The sequence below is a fragment of the Gossypium hirsutum genome, chromosome D04 (assembly GCF_007990345.1).
Source record: "Gossypium hirsutum isolate 1008001.06 chromosome D04, Gossypium_hirsutum_v2.1, whole genome shotgun sequence".
In the NCBI taxonomy this organism is placed as follows: Eukaryota; Viridiplantae; Streptophyta; class Magnoliopsida; order Malvales; family Malvaceae; genus Gossypium; species Gossypium hirsutum.
The window spans coordinates 2,759,535-2,779,823 of record NC_053440.1 but is presented as its reverse complement, the minus strand read 5'-3'; the positions used below and the strand labels follow the sequence as shown (position 1 = coordinate 2,779,823).

General features: G+C 33.8%; 2 protein-coding genes across 5 annotated transcripts; one reads left to right on the top strand and one right to left on the bottom strand.

Annotated features, from left to right (window-relative positions):
* Positions 1-7,131: 7,131 nt before the first annotated feature.
* Positions 7,132-10,759, bottom strand: LOC107927526 (uncharacterized). Its single transcript, XM_016858615.2, has 3 exons — positions 9,198-10,759; positions 8,307-8,461; positions 7,132-8,181 (listed from the first exon to the last, which is right to left on the bottom strand). Exons 1-3 carry the CDS (start codon positions 9,757-9,759, stop codon positions 7,921-7,923), a joined length of 978 nt encoding a protein of 325 aa, XP_016714104.1. The 5' UTR covers positions 9,760-10,759; the 3' UTR covers positions 7,132-7,920.
* Positions 10,760-16,081: 5,322 nt separating this feature from the next.
* On the top strand, positions 16,082-19,957 carry LOC107927613 (nudix hydrolase 26, chloroplastic). Of its 4 annotated transcripts, none has more exons than XM_016858726.2 (6): positions 16,082-16,337; positions 16,440-16,490; positions 17,270-17,362; positions 18,786-18,880; positions 19,360-19,474; positions 19,561-19,957. In XM_016858726.2, the coding sequence occupies exons 1-6, from the start codon at positions 16,155-16,157 to the stop codon at positions 19,624-19,626; spliced, it is 603 nt and encodes a 200-aa protein (XP_016714215.1). In that variant the 5' UTR covers positions 16,082-16,154; the 3' UTR covers positions 19,627-19,957. The 4 variants fall into 4 exon arrangements, with proteins under 4 accessions (XP_016714215.1, XP_040947581.1, XP_016714216.1 ...); XM_041091646.1 differs by having other exon boundaries at positions 16,127-16,304; XM_041091647.1 differs by lacking the exon at positions 16,440-16,490 and having other exon boundaries at positions 16,097-16,304.
* Positions 19,958-20,289: the final 332 nt, after the last annotated feature.

The following is a 20,289-nucleotide window of genomic DNA, read 5'->3' as shown; positions in this document are numbered from 1 at the left end:
TTTAATTAATTATAATTAAATAATTGAAATTCGGAAATGTAATTAAATTAATTAGCCATTATAGATTTGTTGATAAGGAAATTAAATATATTTTCTCATAGATTCTATTACGTTGAAATTGTTATGACTTTAACCAAATTGGGATTGAGTTAAGGAAGTTATTTAATTGAAAAATTAATTTAGTTAATTAATTAATTAAATTTTAGACAACATAAAATAAATATTATTGTAAAATACAAGGGGCGACAAACCTAGTAAGTTGTACAAGGGTGTTGTTGCCCCTACCTCTTCTACTTAGAGTAAAAGTTGTATTTTCTATTAAAATATTATTATTTAATCAGGTTTGATTCAAACAAAACTCTTGTATCATTTTTCTATAAATAAGAATTATCGGTTAAGCAATTGACACACTTGCTCATATGTCATTATTCTGCCAGAAAGTAGTGAAAATTTATTTCTAAGAATACAATCTATTTTCTAGGAAAAACGTACAATTATTGGTTATAGAAAAGATCTACTTTCCTATTGGAAGTAAATAAAACTTTTCATTATGTGATTTGGTTCGTGTTACTTAAGCCCACACTTGAGGTAATTTGTGATTCAATGATAGCGGAGAAGACCATTCAGTTGAAAGCTAGGATCGACTTTAATTCGCATCGCACAAAGCACAAGTATATTTTGGTTAGAGTTTATTATTATAAATACCACAATAGGCTCGATTTAAGAAAAAAATTATAAACTTCCACTAAATGAAAATAACTATTTTCTTAACCAATTTTTTCAACAATTGGTATTAGAGTCAGATTATGATATGTTTATATTATAAATCGATACCGGATTTTCTCTCTTTTTTTCTCATGTTTGATTAAATTGAGATAATATGTGTCATTCTTTAAATTGTATGCATGTTTCGATTGTGATATATGTGGATGAATGTATGGAATTATTTTATTTATGTAATAAACTAATTTTGCCAAAAATTGTAATTCTTAGAATTTAGATTGGGTGTATTTTAAGTTTTTCATAAATTTTGGGTTATGTAATTAGATCGTGAACTATCATCTCCACGCAAGTTTGATTTTAATTTTATGTTTTCTTTTTGTAAAATTAGAATTTTCCATGTGAGTTAGACATGCAACCTCCATCAATGGTCTATGTATGATGGCATGATATTACTTCGAGCAAGTTTTACCCCATCGCTCCCTATGGTAAGTGTAACACCCTCAACCCGATCCGATTTGTCGAATCTAGTTCTTAGGTATTACCACACAAATACAAACAAAAGCTTAATCTATCTATACATTCATGATTAATTACAACTTAACTACACATAGGCTCAAACTGATTTACATATGTATATATAGTAGATAAATACAATTGCATCAAATGGTAAATTTATTATAAAAATGTCTAAATTTAGATCATATTTTATTATAGTTATCCCAAAGTATGAATTTCTAAGTAATATTCAGACTTTGAACATGCCACCAAAGATTTGCTTTGTATACATAATAACCTAATACGTTGATCCTTGGCATAGTCCTGGTATCGTTCTTCCTAGCGCAGATTCACATTCAACCTGAAACATAAAGTATAACTCATGTAAGTTCACAAAAACTCAGTGAGAAATAGCCACTTAAACCTTAGTCGTTGTTTCCATAAAGTGCCAGATAGTTCATTACTGCCAGCTCATCTTCTTTCAGCATCAATGATCTATCACAATGGACATCACACAAATTTTTGAAATCACATCCATTCCTTTTATCTATTATATCCTAGTCTGAATCCATTACCATCATTTATCAATAACTTTATTATCTCGAGACCCTTTTTTACACTCATCTTGATCAAGGTTCCTTACTCGTATTCCTTGTAGACCAATGCTTGAAATTTTTTTCATACCTAATTTTAGCTTCGACTAACCCTTTTCTTTTACTATTTATAAAAAGATGCCCTTCTTCAAATTATCAAACGTAACCTTTATTCAGATTTGTTCTTTGAATGAGAGCTCATCCATCTCATTATCTATTCAAACTATATCAATCTTCGTTTGTTCTTTAAGTTTATTTGGTCATTATCCTAAATTCATCAAATACTCTAATTCATTCCAGTCTTTCTGATCAAGATTAAAGGCTATGCAGAATATACTACATAGTTTCATATGGAACCCACCACGAGGAATTCCATTAAAGCACTTCATAAATGGGGTTTAACATATTATGCCACAAGAGCATGTCCATTCAGAGTTCACTACAATGGTTATTCTTTTAAAGTTCACCATAAAGGTTATTCTTTCAAAACTCACCACAAAGGTTATTCTTTCAAAGATCACCACAAAAGCTATTCTTTCCTGACATGTTTACGATGCAGATTTGCATAAACTCACGTGTCGTGAGGTTTGCCCATCATCGTCCTAAGACACGTAGAGAACCTCATTGGGTAATCATCGTCCTTTAGTTTCTTTCAAAGAGTGTCATGGCCATGGACTTTTCCTTTAAAAGTTCATATCCGAGTTCATGTTTTTAGTCCCGACAAACCCCTTTAGACTCCACCGCAGTGAACAGACACAGACTCACTTGACAGACCTTTCATGCATTGACATCATTTAAGAATCAACACTTTAATTCACTAACATACGCCTAAACTAACATACATCTCATCGCATACATTCCAAATGTATCCATACCACCATACTTCAACATCACAGTACTTATCACATGCTTAAACTTAGAAGATTCCATACAAATTATACGTGTTGACCTCGGTAAACATTCATACAATAGCATAATTAATATACTATACTTTTCTAGTTTCAGTTTCATAGTTCAATCAATTTCCACATAAATGTCAGATATGAATAATATACATGCAAGAGTCAGCTTAGGGGCTCATCTGACAACCAAATATAGCAGCTTGAATTTTAGATCCAACAAGAAACTACAACAACCACTACTTATAAAATAGAAGAACACCATTAAAACTCATTCGTATAACATTTACCATCATCTCAAACCCAAATAAGCCTCATATAAAGCCTTACTTCTTTATTTTACTATTCATGCACTTATTCAGCCTTAATCTTTCATAACTTTAACATGCAGATTCATAATACTTACCTTGGCATGGGGTATTCACTAGCAAATATCTATATTTACAATTCCAACTTAAAGGAGAAAGAAATACCTTAGGTTCCTTAATATTTAAATAACAGTACTTTAGAAGAAAGAAGAAAATTCTAACCTAAATATCCATAACCTAAGTCCTTATTGAAACTTGATGAGTGTCATATCTTTACTGAATTGTCTTTTCCAAAGGTCTACAACTTCTGAGAAACTTAATTGAGTACCATTTTTTCTAAGTACCTAGACTTATATTCAGTTGGTTCCTAACCAGCTTACCTTGCAACTCAACTTGCACTGTGCTACAAACAAAATGGCGCATATCCTCTTTAGGCACGAACTCATTCCACAGTACCTTATTACTTATCTGACATCCTACTCTAACCAACATGGAAATTTGATATTAGACTACTATTATCTTACATGCATAATAGAATCTACCCACTCTGTAAGCCAAAAGATATACTTGGGCAAATACTACTTCGCCAATTAAACTATTTCAGAGCTACACGTCAAACTTTGTACCCGCCAGAACCAGGATGCTAAAGTAAGTATTATCATGTGGATTTCAATGGGAGATTTCCTTTAAGAGGAAAACTAGTTTATATGTTAGTCATGAAGATTGTCCCACAACAACTCATTCGTAGTACATATTATGATGGGTGCTGAGTTGATGGTTATGCACTCAAGATTATTCTAGTTAAGTAACTTCCCACGAAGCTCTACTTAAGTTAGAATAATGACCTAACGTGAAACGATTATTAGTATGTATGAATACCTAAGGAATTAGGTTCACGTATTAATTGGATGGAAATCCATGTTCTTACTAGTCGATAAAGATTATCAACGGTAACTTAATTCAATGGGTGTAGGGATTATTAGTGCAACGACTTACAAATATTTTTAGGCTTTAATGTAAGACACATGCATCATTTAAATGCATATCATATGTTGTAAAATACTTTTTCAAAATATTTTCTTACTACAAAGATAATTAATGGATGGACTATTTTTATTTTACAATTCGAAAATGGCACCAACTCCCTTAATTAACATCATAACTAAAAACAAAATAAACAGAAACAACTATAAGGAATGAAAGAGGATTATCAACATTGTCATAAGTTGTGAGAAACATAAGTTAGTTCTTGATAGCAAATGCCCTCCGGACAACCATGCTGAGGTAAGAATTCGCTGGCAAGAATCTGATGAGATAACTTGTTGCTACATACTGGCAAGCATGACTAGTACCTTATATAAGCAACTGAAGAGGTGATTTCTCCAAAGCGATGTTAGACAAACTAGAGGACATGTTCGGAGGTCAAGCTGCTTTGGCTCAATAGTTCGTGATAACTAGTTTGATGAATGCTTAGCAAAAACCTGACACTTTCGTCAAAGATCATACGATTACTCTTATGACCTAATTTATCAAGGTCGAGGACAATAGGGCCAAGTTGGACCAAAACACACAAACTGATATTGTGTTTAAAAGTTTGTCAAATGATTTTGTTGACCTTAAGGCCTCATATAACCTTGGGAACAAGCAATTGACGCTTACACAACTCATTAAGGAATTACAATCTTCTGAGTTGATGTTGAATGACAGCTAGCTGTCTGAAAAGGAAAAAGTTAACTTAGTTGTTGCTTCTCCCTCTAAAGGGAAAAGAAAGCAAACTAAGAGAAATAATGCTAAGTTCTTTCATATCAATGTGTCGGTTCCAAAAGTTCATCCATTGATTGCTTTCACCACAGGAAATTCATTAACATGTCCTTAAAGGACCTTCTTTCACCATCTAGCAAATTCATATTCACATTATCATCATTTAAAGGGTCATCCTCCCTAAGCCAAACTTTTTCAGAAGCTAGATTGCCTCTTTTCTCATTTGCTGGAGTCTTTTGATTTGTGTCAACTTTCATCTTTTTTCATATTTGGCTAACTTGATGCTACGATTATGAAGAGAAAATTAAAAAAAGAAAAAGAAAAGAAAGAAACAAAAAGGATTGAAATTTTTTTTATATGAACTTCTAATAAATATATTTTATACATAATTCTTCACTTATATTAGGAGTGTGCCAAAAACTAATATTATATTTGTATAATTTAAACATAAAAAAATGAAAGTAAATTTTATGAATGCCTTGTAATAAATGTCCAACATTGACTTGCAGCATCTGAAGCATTCATTCCAAACGCCCACATCATACTATGCTGTTAACTTTTAAGCGGAAAGTTAGAAAATGACGCAAATAGTAAAAAAATTATTAAAAGTCATATTTATTAATAAATATTAATGAAATTTGAGTTAGAATGGTAAAATTGAAACTTTAAGAAGTTTGATAATAATAATATTATTTTTTAAAAAAATATTTTTTTAAATAATTTTTTAATTAAATTAATATTCAGAAAACATCAACCTAATGGACAACTTAAATATAGACTTCGGCCATAATCTTGTTTTTGTATTTCTCTCTTATTTGTTGGTGGAATATGTATTGGTGTTTTCCATTCCCTCTACAATTTTTAAGAGCATTTGTTGGAATGATATTGGGTCTGACCATTGTGTGCCAAAAATTAATTATAAATGGGTGGGAATATTTGGAGGGGTTGAACGCCTAAAATTCAATCCTTAACTCTTCGTTCTTCAATATATCTAACTTCTATGCAATGGAAAATGTTCTTTCTTTTTTCTCAAGTGTTTGTTTCTCATATTTTGTTTTGCCTAACGGTGATGTCACCTATTTCTCCCTTTCACCAGCCCTTTCTTTCTTTATTTTTCTTATTTACTTTACATGACTTCTTTCTTTTTAGTTTGTAAATATATTTTGTGGGTATGTTTGTTGTTTTCACAAGTTGTGATGGACAAAATAAAACTCCACCAGTCACTAATAATTTTTCTTGAAAAGTGAGTGACTCTTCGTTAACTTCTTAATATGTTTCTGTTTTGAGAGTATTTCAGAATAATAAATGATTTCACGAGTCGATTTGAACTCATATTAAAAGTTTTTGTTTGCTCTTGTAGCACATTTTTTAGTCTCGTTTATGCATGTAACCTTAGTTTTACAAGTGATTTTAGGGATGCTTTTGTTGTCATCCTCTCTAGTTTGGTGAATACTTGATTCTTTTGTCGATTTTTGCTCGCCACTTTAGACCAGCCGAAGCTGATTTCCTTATCGTATTAAGTACTTATAATCACTCTAGTTATGTCGTATTTGAGTTGTGATAAAAGCTAATTGTCAACGTGTCATGATGTTCTATTGATGTTAAGACTAAAGCCTTTGTTGTGTTGATGGAGCTTGTCATTCATCATCTATGACGAATGTTTGTTATTTTTTTCCTTAAATTATATGATTCCATTCATTGATTAAATTAATAAATTTTTTTATTCCCACAAAAGCCATTCGTAGATATACGCGGAATGATGCATCGAAATTAATATTTACAATAGGCACGCAAGGGGAGGATCCCAACTAATGTCTAAACCAACCCAGTTGACAGAGAGACATACACCCAAAGCCTCAAGCTCTTGTGCATAGCTAAGAATAAAGGTAACAATTGCATTGCTCGTTTGTCTTACACCTTCATGATCAAATTTATTCTGAGCATGCCACAAAGCCATGATGTTAAGAGGACGAGCATACACACCTTGGCACCATTAATCTCCTACATAAAGGATAGCCAAACACCCAACTCACACTGGTTTTGATCTATAGGCTACTGCATGTCAAGACAAGACCAAACAGTCCTGGCCACCCCACAATCCCGAAGGGCATGACCTCCACATTCAGTAGCAAGGTGGCATACCTTTGTCGATTTCACAACAAGGTAGAAGATTGGTTTCCGGCAACAAACATATCCGAAGGTGAAAGCCATGGATGGATGAGGCTGCGCCCTCGAAAAACATGATAGAGAAAAACTAGAGAAGAAGATTTCATTTTGATAAAATTTTAATGGTTTTCATTTTGTCAGGTAAAATTCAGTTTCGTGAGAATGGATTATAGTTGCAAATATATATTTTACTAAATCAAATTTATTAATAGAAATGGACAACAGTTAACAATCACACTTCACCAAAGATATGATAATACAAAGAAAGTAAACATAGTTAAACACCATGCCATACGATAAAATCATGTTAGAACACCATCCTCATTCGCATCACAGCAACCAAGCGGCCATGATAACACAGCAAAGTCCACCCTCAAATCCCACCATCACCTTATTCAATCTTTCACATTCCTCCCCAACCCCCCCCCTTCCCCTTATGTTAATATTAAGGACACCCATAAAAGTTATCAACACTCTTCTTCCACTACCACTAACCATAAATACCGGCCCCTCATGTTCCAAATAAGAAACCTCTTACTAGCAATAAAGCAACACATGAGCCATAGGACCACCCACACCCACAGAGACAGCAACAACCTTACCCACCAAAACACCAGAAAACAACACCCCACTTAACAAATCATATATACAGCTAGCTCTCAGCAACATCCAACCAAACCAACACAGCTCCATGCAGGTATAAAACAAACCCACAGCCGCTACACCGCACCTGAAGTATAACATTTCTACCTTACAACATTATTACATTTGCATCTTACTTTTATTAGTTTATATAGATACAAATATTGATTTTTATCCATCTAAAATCTCCAAAAGGTATATATGGCACAGCCGAACTAACCCATTTTTTTTTTGTTTGCACGCAGACATTTCTGTATTTACAGTCTTGTATTTGACATGTGTATGCATGTATGGTTTTCCACTCATTAGACTTTAGAGGTAACATCACAAGTGTTACTTGGCATTGGAAATAATCTGAATCATAGAGGCTCTTAGTTGTTTGTCACCGCATTTCATGATCAAGTCCGCATACTCCATAGCTTCTGACGGTAGTAGGCCTTCCAGGAAAAAGTTAAATAAATGTGAATGAGTTACCTTCATCGCCTCAATGCAATCTTCAAATACCCTCTTTTCTTCTTCTCCACTCAGCTCCGTTGCCTCTAACAATGGCAGTACATCTTTCTCCTCCTCATCAAAATGTTCTTTACAGTGTTTCTATACCTCCCCAAAAACACTAGGATAAATCAAATATGAACGAAAATGGCACATAATCAAGCGTATCATAATATATAATTATATATATTATATCCATTTTGCAGGAGAGTAAATTTATATAATACCTGTAATGATTTGAGGCGGGTGGAAAGATTGGAGAGGCCTTCCTTGCAGGCAGGGGTCCCATAGTCCATAACTCCGATGGATTTCATGTCTTCTTTGATGCCATTCATAACCGGCAGGTCCCTTGCATGTTCCTCGTTTGCAGCTTTACATAGTCCTGCAATCAATTATAATTAGAACCATTTTTACATTAAAATAAAAAAGTTCTCTCTATTTACATTTGGTCCAACCATATTATGGATAAAAGATTCTGTTCAAGTTCCAAGCTCCAGCCGATAATGTAAAAATTAAATTTATTCACATTTATACATAAAATATTGATTGAGTCTTAACCAGATTGGTATGTGTAATATTGTCAATGTAGGAGGATGTGGGTTCAAATGTGTTTGAAACTATTTTCCTCTTATTTATAGGTTGAGGAAGGCCTATAAATAATTCTAGGCATTGTATAAAAAAAAAACAAATATAATCGGAACCTATCAATTATAGTTAAGTTACATTCTCTTGAAAGATGGATTAATTTTTAAAAAAAAATGATTTTGTTGTATTTAAATGATTTTGCATAAAATATATATAAAAAATATAAAAAACGAAAATTACCTCCTACATAATTATAACTTACTTTTTAAAATTAAAATACATGTTTTTTAGTCATTTTTCACCTGTATTTGTGCTAATAAAATAAAATATTTTTAAAATATTATTTAAAATTTAAAATTATTCATAAGGTTAAAATTTATTATTAATGAAATTATATAGTTAAATAGTTTTATTAAAATAATAGTTTATTTTTTATATATGTATTGAATATTATACTATTTGGATGAATATTTTAATAATTAAAAATTTGGAGTTACTTTCCATATATCAATACTTGATGGACTGGATGGTACCTGGATCTGCTCTTTGGAGCAGGGGAAAGACGATTCTCTCCTCCATCTGAGCATGCTCCAACATCACCTCCAGCAATTGAGCGTAATTCTTCTCCAACTTTTTCAGCTCCATCCTCGGACTTCCCACCGCCGGATCTACCGTCTTCCTTTTCCCACGCGTCCGCAAATCCTCCACCCACCTCACCATCCTCTCCAGGTGCCATGTAATGCTCCTGTGCTGCAACCGCGTTACCTTCACCACCAACGGCGTCCTCTCTACCAAATCAAACCTCAGCGGCGGGTGCGGGAACTTCTCCTCTATGAACTGTAGCAGCGTCTCCCGGTGACCCGACACCGTTTCAGACCCGATCTCCAGCACCAGTGTGTCGCCCTCGGTGGGAACCAACTGCAGAGACACGTTCTTGCGAAGCAATGCGAACCTGATGTAGGCGGCGACTGGACTCGAAGCAGAACCATACAAGCGGACGGTAGGTGCCACCGGAGCAGGCCTAAAACGCCTGGTGCAATCGCAGGGGGCGATCTCCGCCGTGGGTTTCTTTGACTTAAAGAAACAATTCCCCATTATTTTAGGTTTCAAATTAGAGAATAGAACATGAGGAAGAGGCAAATGGAATAATAAGAAAGAGTGAAATAAAAGAAAGCAAAAGTAGATAAAGACGATAATGGCGTTAGTTAAGGAATAGGTTAAAGCATCAAAACGAACTGAAAGCGATAGTAAATGATTAAGGATGAGAAATCAAGGATTCAATTATTATTCTTTTGGAAAGAGAGTTGTTGGAGAATCTGAGAGAGAGATTGAAGTTAGGGTTTTCGATGAAGAAAGCAGAAGCTTGTATAGCAAGCTATAAAATGAGATAGTATGTATGTATGTTAATGTACCTGTATATTCCCTCACTTTTTGAAAGAGAGAGATGAGGGGTATTTGGTAGGGTTCCATTGATGGAGTTGTTAAGTCAACACAAGGTGTGCTGGTGTAGGAAGAGTATTAAGAGATCATAATGGAAAATAGATTTTTGGTTTCAACTAGGGATTTAAATAGCGGTCCGTTACTGAAATAGCGGCTACTATATAGTGGTAGCGGCACCATCCGAAATCGTTATTGTCGAAACCGTTATTATATTTTACAATAAGTTGTGTGAATTTTTTTAAAAATTCACGACCGCGATACCCGCAATGATCGCAATAGCATCCGTTATGTCCGCAACCGCGATAAACGCAATGCGACCGCGAACGCAATTTAAATCCTTGGTTTCAACCTTAGATTGGAGAAATGTTCAGTCTTCGAAGTCGAATTGTAGGACATTCTCGATAGTGTATTGTTGGTGCAAGGAAGATAATATGATAGAGTGTTAATGCAGACAAATAGCTTAGAAGTTCTTGTGGTTATCAGGTAATCTTTGTTGAAGATTTCAAATTCAGCAATAATTAGACGCATAGTTCAACTCTTAAGAATTTGGAGAGCTGGTCGCTTGAACATGTCCTTAAAGAAGAAAATGATGAAACTGATCATATTGTCAAGTTGGCGTTTAACAGGGAAGAAGGCTTACTATTATTTGCAATCCCTCCCTTTGATTCTTTCTAGCTTATTATAAATTTTGTTCACCAAAAAAATGTAATATAATAATTACTTATCTCATTTTTGACAAAAGAAAACATATTGACCAAAATCAAAATACTTTTAACAGGTTTTCTTGGCTGAATTTGATTTCAACATGGAGTATAAGTTAGGGAAACCAACGTAGTGGCTGATGTATTAAGCCAAAAAGTAGAGTTTGCAGTAATCAACCAGCCAAATAGCTCTTTATTGGAGCGTCTTAGAGAGGGATTATCCCATGATCCCAGCCAAAACTTTGATGGAACTTGCTAAAGAAGGGAAACAATGTGATTTTGGCTCGAATGAGATTTGTTGTACACTCAGGGGCATCACATTTATGTGCTTCGATATGAGAAATTGTGAAAGGAAGTCATGTAAGAATGTCATGATTCGAGATGGGCTAGCCATCCAAGTATGCACCACACATTAGCTCTTTTGGAGAACTGTTATTATTGACCTCACATGGGTGATGATGTTGAAACCTATGTGAATATTTTTCTAGTGTGCCAACAAGATAAGGTAAAGTTGAGAACTTCAGTTAGTTTATTGCAACCTTTTCCCATTCCAGAATGCCCATGGGAGAGTGTATCCATGAACTTTAACATTGACTTACTTAAATCTAATAGATTTGTGAGTATTGTTGTTATGGTGGACAGATTTTCTAGTATAGAACCTTTATTCCAGCAACCAATGAGTGCTTTATGAAGGAGGTAGCTCATTTGTTCCTTAAATATGTGGTGAAATATTAAGGAGTGCCCTAATTTATTATTAGTGATCGAGACGTCTGATTTACAGGTCAATTCTGGACAAAGTTGTTCAAGTTGATGGGGTGAGACTTGAACTTTTTCACTAACAGCATCCACAAACTGATTGCCAAACCGACAGAGTAAATGTTTTGTTGGAGACTTATCTTCAACACTATGTGAATTTCATACAAAGGGATTGGCCAAAGTTGTTGGATGTGGCCCAATTGTCTTATAACTTGCAGCGAAGTGGGGCCATGAATTAGAGCCCGTTTAAGATAGTGATAAGGCAACAGCCACTCACACCCAACACTGTTGCGACTCGTTATGCAAGACTGAATCCAACAGCTTATCAATTTGCTAAAGATTAACAAGAGCAGTGTAACGACCCGATAGTCAGGGGTGTCGAAAAGTGCATTTTCGAAACTCCATTCCCTTAAATCGAAATCGTAAATATTTTTAATAAAATATTTTTAGTTAGTAGTGAATTAGATTCTGATTAAGTGAATTTTGTGAAATTAAGAATTATTCAAGTATAAGGATTAAATCGCGTATAGGGTAAAAGTTGAATTATAGATTAAAATTAATTAAAATGATTAAAATAGAAAATATCCATTTAATCTAGTAAGTGGACGACATTAATGGGTTATATTATATGTTTATATGTTAACGTAATATATATTTAAGTTATAATAATAATAACAAAAACAACAATAATAATAATAATAGTTAATGTATAAAAACAAAACCAAGATATATTCCTTCTTTATTTTATATACATGCAAAACAAAATTTAGAAAAGAGAAAGAAAATAAGAAGGGTTAACGTACGGCACAAAGGGGTTTCAACTTTTTAACTTCAATTGGTTAGTCAATTTAGTTCTTTTTCTTATAATTTTTATATTTTTGGAATCCGGTGTTTAGAACTACCCGACTCTTGATGAAATTTTAGCATTGATTAAGATTTTAGATGTTGTTATTGTTGAATAGTTTTAGTATTAGGGATTAAATTGGTTGATTTTTAAGCTAGAAATGGAAAATGATTAAATTGTAGAACAAATCGTAAATTTTGAGTAATAAGGGCTAAATTGAGAAAATTTAAAAATTTAGGGGTTTAATTGAAAATAAGGAGCTAAATTTAGCTTAAAGTGAAATTGGTATAAAAATATAGGATTAAATGTGGAAGTTAAAAATTAGTCTCGATTTAGGGACTAATTTGAAATTTAAGCAAATATTGAGTAAAATTTGAAATATTCAAGGTGGAATTGAATTGTGTTGTATTTATGTATTTTAATTGTTTTAATTCCATAGCTAACGTCGTACCAGAATCCTCGACTAAAATAGGAAAAAGTAAAATTGACGTCGAATAGCACAGAATCCACGATTTGTGTTTCTATAATCCGAACTAAGTTGTAAATTATTGCATTTTGATTTCTTGCATATGATAAGCATCGGAGGTGAGAACTATTGTGTTTTACAATTGAAATGGATTGATTTGGTATGTGATGAATTTATTGAAATTATATAGATTGAATTGAATTTATGTATATATGTGACAATGTGCTTATATGAAAATTTGATATTGGATATATATATTGAAAGTGAAATGGAACCCTATTAACTATTTTGGGCTAAGTCAGATATAGACGGCATGCCATAGGATAGGAAGAGTTTAGGGATTTCTTCAACTTCGAGTCGATGAGGCACTGGGTGTCAATTTACTTCGGTTTAACTGATGAGACACTGGGTGTCAATTTTATATAGCGTTGGGCACAATTATTACTTTAGATTTATCCGATGAGGCACTGGGTGCCAAACTGGTGTGTTGGTTGGATCTGTGTATTCGTCCAAGTCCGAGTCGTATTAATAGGGGCAAATAAATAATAAAGTTCTATAATTGATATTGAAATGGCATGGTATGTGAAATGGAAATGTGATAGTGGATTAAAAATGAAATGTGAAATATTTTGTGAAGAAATGACATATATGAGTTCTGTAATCATGAATTGAATATGGAGTGAATTGTGCCATTGTATAAATGCAATGTTGATTGATATATGGAAAGCTATTTTTATAGCAAATAATGTGAATTGAGATAATTGTTTAAGCCAAATCAAGTATGAAATCATGTTAACAATTGAATACAACATGAAATGATGTATTAATATGTATGAAATTGAAATGATGATATATTATAATGGTATGCTTAGTTAATAATGTGATTGAATAATTCAATTTAAGCATTCATGTATTACTATGTCTTTAAATTTTCGGATTATAGAAATATCACTGAGTTTTACTCAGCATGCGGTTTTATTTTCTGTGCGCAGGTTAGGTATTTTTCTTTTGATTGTCGACTCAGCATCCAACAATGATCCCGATCTCAAATGTGGTGATGTTTACCTTTTGTGATAGCATGTACCTAGGATGTCTTAGTTGATAGTTATTTTGTGGATGGATTGTATATGAAGTTATAAGTGTAATGTTAGTTTGAGTATGTAAATATATGTTTGTGTTTGAAGCCATAATTTGGCATATTGTATGAACCAATGCTTGATAGGTGTATGTGAACTTAAGCTTGATATTTAGGTAGTTATAAACTAGGCTGAATTGAGTGATTTTGGCATGTTTTAAACTTTGATTTGAATGATGCATGGTTGATATGTTTGATGATATAAATGTGGTACCAATGAGGGTACATTGGTTAGGCACCTAGGATGATTGTTTTGGCGTGTTTTGAGTATGTTTGATCGTGTTTTGAATAGGTTCAACGAATGGTTTTTGAGTTACTTATTGCCCAAGCAAGTAGGAAATGGTAAACTTGTTGTTTAAGGTACATTTTAAGTCCACACGGCTAGACACACAAGCGTGTGAGGCCATTTCGAGAGTTACACGGCCTGGCACATAGGCGTGTGGCTTGGCCATGTAACCCAAGTCAGTGAGTTACATGGGCACAGACACGGGTTGGGACACGGTCGTGTGTCCCTATTTCGAAAGTTACACGGCCTAAGACACGGGCATGTGTCTGAGCAATGTGACCCTTACAGTTGCATTTTTCTAACTTTTTCCTAATTTTTTTAATTATTCCCGATTTAGTCCCAAATCGTTTCTAAACTGATTTTAAGACCTCGAAGGCTTGAATAAGGGACATTATGCATGTTTAATGTGGATTATGTTATGATTATTGAAATGTTTTTAAATGAATGTTTTAGGTTACATTTATTCGATAATGCTTCATAACCCTATTCTGGCGATGGATACGAGTTAGGGGTATTACATTTAGAGGCTTAGCCAGAGGTTGCCTACACAAGGCAAGTAAGCGTAATAAAAAACTGGGCTAATCAAAATCATAAAGATGTGCAGTATCAGGTTGGTGACTCAGTTATTTCTAAATTGCACTTGATTTTCCGCCATACTAGCTTGTGCAACAGTATGAGGTACCTTTCAGAGTTTTGAAGAGGGTAGGCAGAGTGGCTTACAAACTGGCATTGCCAACAAAACTCGAGGTTCATCTAGTGTTCTATGTCAATATGCTTAAGCCTTTCTATAAGGATTAAGAGGACCCAAATTGAGGCAAATTCAAATGAGCGCCAATTAGGGTAATGGTCTCATATGATCGTGAAGTTGAATGCATAATGGAAAACTAATTGATTCAACATAAGTATTACAAGCCGAGGCATGAATACCTTGTTCGATGAAGGGACTTCCTGACAATTAGGCTAGTTGGGAATCTGCCGAGGCTTTATGGCAATTCCAAGAGAAGATAGACTAGTTCGATTTCAAGGATGCGACGAGGGTGTCACTAGAATAGGTGGGGGAGAATATCATGGGTTGCACAAAGGAGCCTATGATTGATGCACACATTTCAAACCTTTTATGTTTCCTTCGGGTCATTCAGCTCGATAGGATTGACCCATTACTTGGAAGAAAACTCTAGGTCCATCTACTTGGATCTTGGTTAAAATCTAAACACTCTAATAACTTGTATTTTTACCCAGATAATTATTGTAAATCCTAAAGGAAAAATATGTATAGAGTTTATATCCCTCTAAGCTCTATTGTTGTAGTTAAGAACTAATTTTAGCCGTTGATATAATTCGCTTTGTATCGTTGGATCAAGATAAGGTCAACTACAAATAGAACCCTCCCCCTTCATTTTTAATCACTTCATTATTGAGTTAATAATTTTAAGAGTATTTACTCAAACACTTGATGTGCTATTATTTTTTATACTTTTTTTATTCGATTAAAGTCCCTTTGTCTTTTCGAGTTGCTTCCACTTTATTTTGGTATCTTAGAGAAATTCTTAAGTGAATTTTTATTTTCGAGAGTAAAATTAACTTAAGCAAATTTAAAATAAAAGAATCACTTAAAACCATACAGTTTGCCGGACTTAAATTTTAACCCCATGACATATGGTAGTTGTAGAGCATGGTGCTAAGGTTTTTGTGGGATGGGTTCTAAGGTTTTTGTGGGATGGGTTTTTGGGCTTCTTTGTTGTATCACTTGCTTTGATTGTTTTTTTTAAAATGAGATATTTTTTGAAAAAAAAAAAAAAGAAGGCAAATATAGTTGGGTTTTGATTTTGGAATGGAAGCTAAAAAGAAAATCGTGGAAATAAATGGCTGTATTATGGCGGTCCTTTTCCCTTTACTCTCCTTTCCATCTTAGTGTCCCTCCCAAGCCCATTTATTCATATTCCTCTCCATCCTCCTGTACTTGCTCTTCCTCCTCCTCCATGGAAGCCCCCCCTCAAGGTTACAGGAGAAATGTGGGTATTTGTCTCATCAATTCCTCCAAAAAGGTCTTTAATTTACTACCTTCTGTTTTTTTTTGTGGGTTGTGTATTATGATGAATTTATTCATTTGACACTCCCCTTTTCTTCTATCCCCCCTATTTTTGTAGATTTTTTCTGCCTCGAGACTAGACATTCCCAGTGCTTGGCAAATGCCTCAGGTTTCCCTTTTGTTGTGATTTTATTTCTCTCTAGTTTTCCTTTTTTGTCTGTCTAACAGTATTCCTAGTTAATCGAATTGGCTTTGATTATAGCTATGGCAGCAATTATTATTATTATTATTATTATTATTGTTAATTTAAGAATTGTTTGGACTGAGGGGAGGGGAAGGAAAGATGGAGAAGGGGGAAACCCTCTCCTTGTTTGGGTAAATTTTGATTTAGGAAGGAAAGCAAGGGCAAAAAGTCACTTTCTGTTATTAGATTCCAAGGGAATTTTATTTTAATAAAATTTTGCAGGTGATTTGCTTTCACTTTATTTCATTCACATTAATAGACCTTTAAGTGAGGACCCCTTGAGACAGTGCTCTGTATCTTTGACTATTGCTCTATTTACTTGAGTTCTGATAAATGAAAACCATAACAAGTTTATGAAATTTTATGGCATAGCCGTCTCCTTGATGATTACAATGGAGATTTTACTTCCTGTGTTCAATATGAATTCTCTAGGCTCTCTCTCCTCTTGGCTTTGTCTCATTTCTATCTCATCATCATTCAAATCTGTTTAGCTGCTTCTCCTCCTTCGTTATCTTTGATCCTTTTGAATAACATTCTTGTCCGCCTACAGTCTGGAGCTCCACTACTATGGAAGTTGAACATTTTGAATGATGAGCCATATCGTGCAGTTATCATCACTTTGAAACTTCTGTTTCTATAGGAGCTGTTTTACGAACATAAAAATTTACTCAAATTTGCATTACATGATATTTAATGATGTACAGGGTGGGATTGATGACAATGAAGATCCAAAAGTTGCAGCCCTCAGAGAATTAAAGGAAGAAACAGGTGTTAGCTCAGCTGAAATTCTCGCAGAGGTTTGTTTTTAAAGACATCCTTTGTTTTTTCTTCTTAACAATTGCGTTGGTATTTTGTTTTATCCTGCTAGCATTACTAGTGGATATGTTTTAGTTAATTTGATCTTTCTAGAAACTAGTCCTTTGCACACCCACACCACTATGTGAGTGAAAATGAATAACTTTGTCATTGGATAAATGTTTAAAGAATTTATAATTTTCTGAAAACTATAAAAGAGAGGAGCTGTTGGTCCAGATACTACTAATAAGGAAAAGTAAAACACTAATATACCGTTACTATTGTATTTCTCTTATTATAAGTTAAATCTTTACGGAAATTGACTCATGATCTCAAACTCAATCAAAAGTTTTATGTATACAAGCATAGTAATATTGTATATTTCAAACAGCTACTTGGGTTCCGCTTGGATTTCATAATTTAGATGCTTCAATATTGTGCCTTTTTATATTTACCATTATTCTTTACCACAAAATTTTGACAGCTGCTTCTAAACTAGTAAACTTTGAAATCTAAATGTCTATGTGGGCTCTTGTCTCTAGTGTATCAATGATAATGTAATTTAATCCCTGGAATTGATGTTCGGAAACTCATTTTAGATTGAAAAACTGAAATTTTCTATGCATTCATAACCCAAAGGTCACGATAATCTTGACAGTTAATCAGGTGGTGGATGTTCTTACACACAGAAGTCGGCAAACTGTTTCTCTAAGTGCTTACTGTTTGGAATGAAATGGTGCAAAGCATTTTGAACCATCAATATAGTGGGGCATGTGTGTTTTTTAAGTTATTGACCGGTTGGAAGAAGTCAGTGCTCTTTTCATCATTCTGTTTTCTCATATTTCACATTACATTCATGATTTATTAGTTGAAATCTAATGATGCCAGGCTAAGGTCAGTGATACTACCATAAAATTCTGAAAAAAAGGGGTGGGTATGAGTTATTTTATAGGCTGGATAACCTGCTTTGCAGCAAATTTTTTTTTGGATAGATTCACATTCACTTAGACTTCAATGGAGAAAAGCTGAGTTGTAGTTTTTAACCTAAGAAACAAATGATTGTAGTTCTTTTTTATACTGTGACAGACTGAAATAATTGGTGTATATATATAAGTTAAAAGAAAATTGAGGGTTTATGTGCTTTTGTAGGTAGTAGTTAGAGGAATAGTGAGAAAGTGTTTTAGTGGCATCTGTTTTTCTCCCTCGTGTTTCAATGTCCAACACCTTTTAACATATATACAAGGATGTCCAACTCATATTTATGTTTAAATTTTCACTAGTAGCAGCTGTGTTCATGAGTTTTACTATATTTGTTGCTTTGCATACGTTATTGAGATTGCTTTCTCCCTTTATTTCAAATTCTGTTTTTTTCTTCTCATTTTTGTACTACCTGGAGTGTGTCCATTTATTGGTTCTGCCATGCAGGTACCTTATTGGCTGACATACGACTTCCCACCAGAAGTCAGGGCAAAACTGAAACATCAGTGGGGATCAGACTGGAAAGGTCAAGCTCAAAAGTGGTGAGTGCTTGAATCAGCCTTAACGTACATAATTTGCACTACATGTATGGACTGGAAGGCGAAATATTAAGTTGGCTGTATTAGGTTTGTAGAGAATGAGGCAACTCGTAAATGGTATGCTTTCTCAAATATGCATCAATAAGCCTCAATGTCCAAATATATATATATGTAGTAATGTAACTACACACACACAGCATGCATGTGGCCATGCACTTTTTCTGTGTCACTGTCTGTCTTAGACATCATAAAGCTTAACTTTTGATGAGTGAAGTTAGATTAGACCAATCATTCCATTGCGTCTTAAATTGGATTTTGGTAGAGAGCAGAAGCAAGTTAGAACCTGGCAACAGCTTTCCAAGTTTATTCCATAATTATATAGTAGATGCATGATGGCAGTGGTTTCAAAAGTGAGATAACCAACTATTGATATAATATTCCCTGTTTGTTTGATTTTCGATGCCATGTGAAATAACAAACAGGTTTCTCCTTAAATTCACGGGGAAAGAAGAAGAAATCAATCTTCTGGGTGATGGGAGTGAGAAACCTGAGTTTGGTGAATGGTCTTGGATGACACCAGAGCAAATAGTTGAGCATGTGAGTACTCCACTACTACTAAGTTAGTCCTGCCATTAGAGGCAGATTTTGGCTATTGAATAGTTTATTTGCTCATGTTGTTTCAGGCAGTGGATTTCAAGAAACCTGTTTACAATAAGGTTTTGGAAGTTTTCACTCCCTACCTCCATTGATATTTGCAAACATCACCATTTCTAATGTGTTGAGATCATAGTTGGATACAATAATTTGGATTCAGAGTCAGGATTGAGTACGATTACTACGGTTTGATGGTAAGAGGTTAGTTCTTACTATCTGTAAAATAAATGCTCCATGAATTTTGGAATCTAGACCTTGGCCCGGTTGGTTGGTGTTTATTTTACTTGGACTTGGATGTGTAATTTTTCTTTTCAAGTTCTTCCATGAAATTGGAAAGTCATTGGAGGTTCATATCTCCATACTTATGTTGGACACAAATATTGAATATGGGTACTTAAAAAAGAATTACAGAGAGAGTTGGAACAACATAGGTTCATATAATCACCATTTTACTTTTTTAAATTTAAAAAATTCATTAAGTTGTTACCACAATTAAAATTATTCTGTTAAATTTATTAGTTTTATATATATTTTTTAAAACATTCACTTGGTAGTGATGAAGTAAAAAATAATATTGAAAATATTGATATGGATTTTTAAAAAAAATTAAAACACTATTTGATTTCATCATTAACGGCGGCCATCATCACAATGTGCTACTCATCTCTTCCAAATTCATAGAAATAGTAAGTCCTCACATGAATCAAGCACTTTAGTAGCATAAATTTTGTAACTTTATAGCTACTGCTACATATATG

Excerpts from the sequence above, each read along its gene's own strand:
- LOC107927613 (XM_016858726.2), top strand. The coding sequence starts at position 16,155 with ATGGCTGTATTATGGCGGTCCTTTTCCCTTTACTCTCCTTTCCATCTT. Across the intron at positions 16,491-17,269 it reads GTGCTTGGCAAATGCCTCAG|GGTGGGATTGATGACAATGA; the intron begins GTTTCCCTTTTG and ends AATGATGTACAG. Across the intron at positions 19,475-19,560 it reads CAGAGCAAATAGTTGAGCAT|GCAGTGGATTTCAAGAAACC; the intron begins GTGAGTACTCCA and ends ATGTTGTTTCAG.
- LOC107927526 (XM_016858615.2), bottom strand. The coding sequence starts at position 9,759 with ATGGGGAATTGTTTCTTTAAGTCAAAGAAACCCACGGCGGAGATCGCC. Across the intron at positions 8,462-9,197 it reads GCTCCAAAGAGCAGATCCAG|GACTATGTAAAGCTGCAAAC; the intron begins GTACCATCCAGT and ends AATTGATTGCAG. Across the intron at positions 8,182-8,306 it reads CCCGCCTCAAATCATTACAG|AAACACTGTAAAGAACATTT; the intron begins GTATTATATAAA and ends GGGGAGGTATAG.